The 6,974-nt window shown below is 43.8% G+C and overlaps 1 protein-coding gene across 1 annotated transcript in view; it reads left to right on the top strand.

The window, feature by feature from the left end:
* The window catches only part of KHDRBS1 (KH domain containing, RNA binding, signal transduction associated 1), a 10,502-nt gene extending 6,591 nt beyond the window's left edge, over window positions 1-3,911 (top strand). The window contains exons 8-9 of the mRNA XM_009324907.1: window positions 189-247; window positions 2,625-3,911. Of these exons, the coding sequence (XP_009323182.1) occupies window positions 189-247; window positions 2,625-2,722 (157 nt within the window). The 3' untranslated portion in view covers window positions 2,723-3,911. The remainder of the gene's footprint in view (window positions 1-188; window positions 248-2,624) is intronic.
* The last annotated feature ends 3,063 nt before the right edge of the window (window positions 3,912-6,974 follow it).

The raw sequence follows: 6,974 nt of genomic DNA, 5'->3' as shown, positions 1-6,974 counted from the left end.
AGGAGTGCCTGGGAAATAACTTTTGGGCGTGTCCCAGTGTCCTTGACAATTCTGTAAAAGCGGCGATCAGACACACCACAGCCATGAGCAGTGTTGGGCACCTTTGCTTTTCAAGTGTTTGTGCAAGTTGTGTCAGTTTAGGAATACGATTTCAGCACTGTATGTAACCAACACAATTACTCTTCCAGGGACACAGAATACTATGATTATGGACACGGGGAGGCACAGGAAACCTATGAAGCTTATGGTATGTCTGGGAATACTGTTCTCTTGACAGGGAAGGGGCTGCATAGTTGGGAATTGCTTGTGGTCGACCAGCTGTTTTCCAGTGCCACTCCACGCTCTGAGCAAAAACTTACTGCGGAGAACCTCAAGTAGTTTTCATGGTAGAATATTTGTACCCTACAGCTTATCCAGGTCTGAACAACCGAAGGCATTCTGTGGTTTTTAGATTCTTGTCTAGCTTGATTGTCTCAAAGGTGACGCATTTAAAATTCCATTTTTTAACTGTGGAAATACTTTTTAATTTCCTTGTAGCTTTAGAATATTTTAAGAGCTCTGGATTTCCACCCACAGCACTACTTTTGCTGCAGTCTGGTTTTCATGGATTATATTTTGTTGAACTGGATGAGTGCATGGTTCCATCTGCTTCCTTATTCTCAAAAACCTGCTAGCTGGTACTGACTCTGCACTGTGCATTTGCTTGAAAAATGGATTTAAATGTCATATGAAGGCCTCCCTTTGACTAGGTGGAACAATTTTGGTCAATGTGACTTACAAGTAGTCTATGAAGTTTAGCTAATTTGAATTGCGTAAAGCTATCAACTGAGGCTAGACTGAGGGGTGTGGGAGACCAATTTAACCATAACTGTGTAAGTCACCAACTGTTGAAAACAATAGGCCTTATATCTGAGGTGCTGGCAATAAAGGATTGGGTGACTGCGGCGCTTTTTAATGCTAGTTCAGATATCCGAGCTTGTGAACGGCATCTGCATGTGGCAAAGAGTAAGACTCATTTTGCTCTCTCTGTAAACAAGCTGAACTATACACAAGTTACGAAAGCTGCACAGCGAGCTGCTTAACGGCGTGGAAATACGCTGTATTGAAAACAGCTCCCTTTAGCAGCGCATCGGTTGCCTGAAGGCGTGAATGAATGCAGGTAGTGATGATAATGACCAGCTGGAGGGGCTTTCCGGGATCCTCAGGAACTGGGAATCCCCTATGCGTGTCGTGCCGGTATTAGGGAAGCGGAGTTGTTTAACACAGGGGCTGGCTGCTGTGCTGGCCTCGGGCTGTTCCCTGCTCTGGGCTTAAGTTGTGAGAAGTTCAAATTCAGGTGCCTAACCAGGGATGCTTTTCCAGTCTAAGACGCATTTGAATAGACAGCTGCTGTCAGTAACGTTGGCTATCTTTCCTGCCTTCAGTGGCTTGGTTTGTTGCCTGTGTTAGTCACGCAGCACAAAGAGGCTTTTGTGCCTCCTACTCGGTAGGAGAGCGGTGGTGTTGTCTGGGATATGAAGGCCAAAATGCTCATGTATACTTGGCATGAAGTTGCCGCAGCTAATCTGTTTATCCACAGTAATTTCCTTTGGTCTCTGCTTTCGTGAAAACAGAATTAGTGAAATAAATTGTTGAGCCAGGCTGGAGACAGTTTTGAGAAAATGGGAACGTGCTCCGTGGTGGTAGGAACAGGCTCGGCTGTCTTCCGGGCTTCGGACACTTGCTTTCATAAACTGGCGACCCTGGAGAGAATGGCAGGCATGCAAGTACAAATGTCGCAAGCACAAGCCATAATGAAAGCTGAGCTTGGATATTTGGCGCTTGAGCTAGCTCGGGGACAACCGGGATGCGAACTTCATTTGCTTCGGTGGTGGTTGTACGTAGCAGAAGGGTTTGGGCTGTCCTGTCGAGTGCTTTGTCCCATCAGCAGTTAACGCTGGTACAGCACTAGCGAGTCATGCCTGCTCCAAAGAAGCGAGCAGATGCTGCGCAAGCTGTGGATGTAAATTTTCCTGTAGTCACGGAGAGGAAGGAACAGCAAGTCACAGTCAGACCGGTGTCTGGAAGTTCAGTCGGATGCGCTGCCATCCTAGAGCAGCGTAGGGACTTAATTATTTTGGCACAATTATCCAGGAGCTGCCTTGCCTGGCGTCTGGGAAGGAGAGAAGCACTACCTGTAGCAGTCTCCCCAGCCAGAGCCCGGGGGTTATAGATGCTGCTGGCCGCCAGCCTGAGGGGCCATGGCTGCTGCAACCTTCGCCGCGGCTGGTTGCCAGAGCTGCCCCGTGAATTGGCTTCGGCTCTGCTGAAATCAATTACTCCTAAAAGGCACCGGCTTTGTCCAAGTCGGCGCTCAGCCGGGCTGTTGGAGCTGCAGGCTTCCCGGGGATCCCCGTGCAAGCGGCTTTTTCCCCGTAATGTCGGAAGACGTGCTGCAAACGAGAGGTTTTGGTGGACCGCGGGGCGTTTGGCAGACCGGTTTTGGGGTGAAACCGCTGTGAAGATGCCCCCTGCTTCCACGTCGACTCCGGAGGGGAGCCCGGCCGTCCGGCACCGCCGCTCCCTCCGTGCCCCTTGGCCCGCAGCGCTCCGCCGTCCTTGACATATCCCTCTCTTTTCCGCAGGGCAAGATGACTGGAATGGAACCAGGCCCTCCCTGAAGGCCCCGCCGGCCAGGCCAGTGAAGGGGGCCTACAGAGAGCACCCATACGGACGTTATTAAAAAACAAACATGAGGGAAAAATATCAGTTATGAGCAAACAGTTGTTACTGATTCTTGTATCTCCCGGGATTCCCGTTGCTTTACCCACACCAGACAAGTAATTGTCTAACTGTTTTTCTTCGTGGCCCTTTTTCTCCCACTCCATCCTCACCCTGCATTCTGGCTTCTGTACGTAGTATTTTAAAAATGAGTTAAATAGATTTAGAGGACCGACTTTAATTTTTTTTTTTTAAGTGTGTAGATGGCTTTTCTTTCTTTGTTGTTTAGATAAACACAACTGTACCTTTTTTAATAAAAAAAAAGTTGAGTTAAAAATGTTAGTTTCAAAAGTGACATGCTTTGCTTAGCAGTTATGAAATTAAGGTTTTGTTAACCTTTTAAGTTTGGTTTTAAGGAACCCATAAAAGTTGTAGTTGCAGAATCCCAAAGTAGGCTACATTTCAAAATTCAGGGCTGTTTTTAAGAATTAAAATCATAATGTAACGGTAGTAGCTGCCACCGTTTAAAAGTAACCTCAGATGTCAAACTTTCCTTAAAAGCAGATTGCTGGTGAATCTTAAGTTTAAATTTTAATACGAAGGATCCTCAAACAAATTAAATAGCATTTTTTTAAAGGTAATTGACTTAAAAGAAAAAAAATTAGGTTTGTAAAATTGACTTTTCTTATGTGGGTTTTGAAATCTAGCCCCGAACATGCGGTGTTGAGAGATGCTTGGGAAGCAGATTTTCCAGTGCAAAGGGGTTCTTAGTTTGGTTCTGTATGAAGAACTTTTAAGGGAAAAACAAATGAAAGCATGGCTCTAATTGCCCAGTGTTTGATATTAGAAAACAGAGTATTAAGTGAGTAGGCCTGAACTCTGTAAAATTACAGTCTTCTCAGTTTTATAGTGCTTGGGGCAGATAATACAGTGCAAGTTTAAAACTGACAAAATTGTCAATATTAGCAATCCCGTTGACTTGTTCAAGTGTATCTCAACACTAGCTTTGCATAAAAAGGGACACTGCAGCTGAAAAAATGAGGAAAAATTTCACTTTGTACATAGGATAAAGTCCTAATTGGATTTGTACACTGTCCTCCCACTCTGTTCTTGAAGATTAAATGCTACATGTGTAAGTCTGCCTAAATAGGTAGCTAAAACTTGTCAAAATGTCTGCCGCAGTTTGTCAATAAAGTTTAGTTCTTTTTTAATCAAAGTAAATGTGATGAATTGTCATTTTTTTGTTGAGCAATAAAATAGCTATTTTTTTTCAAATAAATTTAAATTAATGCTAAAGCTAATTGTCTTTTTAAAACATGGAGACATTCTAAAAATGGTGTTTTTTGTAATTCTCACAAAAAGTTTATCAAGCTCATTGAACGAGCTTCATTTTTTTTTTTTAAAATGAAAGAAAAATTGTTTTTCACCCCCTGGAAGTTGTTGAAAGCAGTTTGATCCTGGACTACGGCAGAAATCTGACTTCAGTCTGCTGGAAAGTGTTCATGGTTCTTTGCTGAATTACTGATTCAGATTTCAGGTGGCCTCACAAGAGTATTCCAGACTGCAGACTCCAGATTGAGTCTGAAATGGCTGGTTTAAACGTAGCGTGACAAAATGAATGCTGAAAAATCCACGGCTTAGCTGCCACCAGGAGGAGGAGGAAGCCTGCTTTCTGCTTTATGTAAACACCCCTAACCCCCTTGGCTACGATGATGCCCTTCCTACTTTACGGTAGCCTTTACTTGGAAAGCCACTTAAAAACGTGTCTTTGTTTGAGAAGGGTGCTGCAGTTGCTCCTCATATCCTTCTGAGAGGGTGTGTATGTGTATATATATATAATATAATAGTTTAAATTAAACTGCTTCTTAGAGAGACATGAAAAATGGTTTGTATTTCCCATCTGCAAAATGAATCTGGCATTCTAGGGGGAGAGAATTAAACTGCTCGGGGGTGAAAAATAGAGCATTAGGAACCAAACTGCTTGTAGCAGTGCATGATTGAGGGGAATACTTTAAAACAAAAAGTTGTATTTGTAGATTGTTATTAAAGTGTAAATAACTGAATTTTCAACAATGGTTTGGAGTCAGCTTTCAGGGCATAATGTCTTGCTTGATGAAAAGATCACCCTATACCCCCCTTTTAAAGGAAAATTATCGCAGGAGAATCAGGATGTGTAAAGCTAACATGCATCGCAAAACCCAAAAGGTAACCTAAATGTCTGATTTTAATAGCACATTTCTCTTTTACATAAACTGTGACGGCAACTTGCATAAACTTTATTGAAACAATTCTTCAAATGTTAATTTTAATGTAAAAATTTGCAAAAAATGTTTAAAATAAACATTTAAAAAAAACCACATGCTTCTGCATAAATTAGCAATAACTTTAATAATGTGCCCTTTGAAAATGCACTGTAATGTAATGTGGGCAAAAAGGAATCGGCAAGCTTAAATATCAAAAGATGTAAAATGACAACGAATATAGATAGTCCTGCTACTGCCAAAAAAAAAATTCTGCTCAGTTATTTAAAAATGTAAAATGATGGCCCTTTTTAGACCCCAGTATTGATATTTACTGTGAAATATTCAAAGCTCAGCTTAAGTTGCATGTTTTCCTTCCTGTGTAATTGCATGCAGGAATCTTTTTCTTTTGATTTGTGCTTACATTAAGGAGACTCACAATTGTCTTCAATTTGCAGGAGTCAAGAGTACATCGCTATGAATCACTTGGGTGAAGACGAGCAGGGGCAACACGAAGTGGGTAAGTTTGTTTATTTTTGCAACCCATTGCAAGCTGCTAACATGTTCTGTGTGGGAGGTGGGGGGCGGCACCATCTGAGCTGCTAAATTGAAGCCATTCTTTATATACCCACAAATAAATGACTCTTGCAAAAGGCCAGTTACATGACTGCCACTCCTGCGGAGGTCATGGTGTGGGGGAGGCTTCAGTATGTACCTGCACAGAGCTCTCCCACCAAAATCTCGTGGAGAAGGAGGTTTAAGTGGGTTTGAGGAGAGGGGGAAATGTGGTGAGGAGATCTGTCTCTTGGAGCTGGTTCCCGACTGAGATGCTGGCCTTCGTGAGAGCGCTCTCAGCAGCAAGGTAGCGTTGAAGTTGTTGTTGCCCTATGCTCTAAGAAACAGAGCAGCCCAAGGAAGGGCTCAACAGGAATTCCGATATAAGTCCATAATGCATTAAAATTCCAGACTGCAGATTTTAGGCCAGATGCTGCCCAGCTAGACCTTGCTAGTTCTACCCCTTCCACACCCCCCCGATGGGCTCTGAAATGTGATCTGCTGGCTGTTCTTTTTATGGCTTTTTGTCTGATGTCATTGCCGGAGACGGCTCGGGCAGTGGTCCTGCCGGCCTGGCTGGGACACGTTTAGCTCGGAGCCCCACAGGGCTGCAACGCCTCGGAGCCCCGCAGGGCTGCACGCCTGTGTCAGCGAGTGAACACCCTGAGCCCTCGGGGTGGGGTGGGGGGTGATGGACCCCCAGCACCTTTGGGTGCTGGCGCCGGTCAGCACCCGTGGTGGCCGGGCTCCCTCTGGCGGCTGCTCTGGCCCCACTGACTTGCTTGTTCTCCAATAAATACCTCAATAAATGCACGCAAGTGCTTGCAAACTGAGCGGTACCTTGGTTGGGGAGATTATCCCACATCAGTGGAGTGACCTGCTTACACAGCAAGGACACATCTCCCCCCAGGCCCAAAGGCAGCAGCCGTAAGCGTTTCCTTTGGGGACAGCTAATCCCTTTCTCTCAAATCTCGAGATCGCTGAAGGTCTGAGCTCCATAAATAAAAGAACGAAGAAATAAACCCTTGGAACGCTGAAGAAGTCTAATGGCTTCAAAAGACAACCGTGAAAAGCCCTGGGCGTAGGACATAGAAGGACATAAGTTTTATTTTATATGGAATTGTAAAGCTACCAAACGAGCTTCTCTTATCTTAGGAGTATTAGGAACAAGAAAGCAGTAGTGTGTGGAAATGCTGCAACAGAGTGAGATTACCCTCAATTCTTTGACTTTTAACTTGAAAATTGGATCCGTAGTTTTCTGCTAGGGGAAATCATAACATGTCTGGATTTGTGGCCTGTTTATCGAATGCATCTTCATTTACAATGTAATTGGAACATCAATTTATATGGTGTCGTACCAATCTTTCCCATTTCTTTCTTAATAGGCACAGCTTTTATATCAAGTGGAAAAGATTTGATAGAGATCATCTATTATGATGCAGTTTTTTACCAGTAGAAGTGGATCTTGTGACACTGCCT

This window comes from Pygoscelis adeliae, unplaced genomic scaffold (genome assembly GCF_000699105.1).
Source record: "Pygoscelis adeliae isolate BGI_AS28 unplaced genomic scaffold, ASM69910v1 Scaffold616, whole genome shotgun sequence".
Classification (NCBI taxonomy): Eukaryota; Metazoa; Chordata; class Aves; order Sphenisciformes; family Spheniscidae; genus Pygoscelis; species Pygoscelis adeliae.
This window is presented reverse-complemented; position numbering and strand designations above follow the sequence as displayed.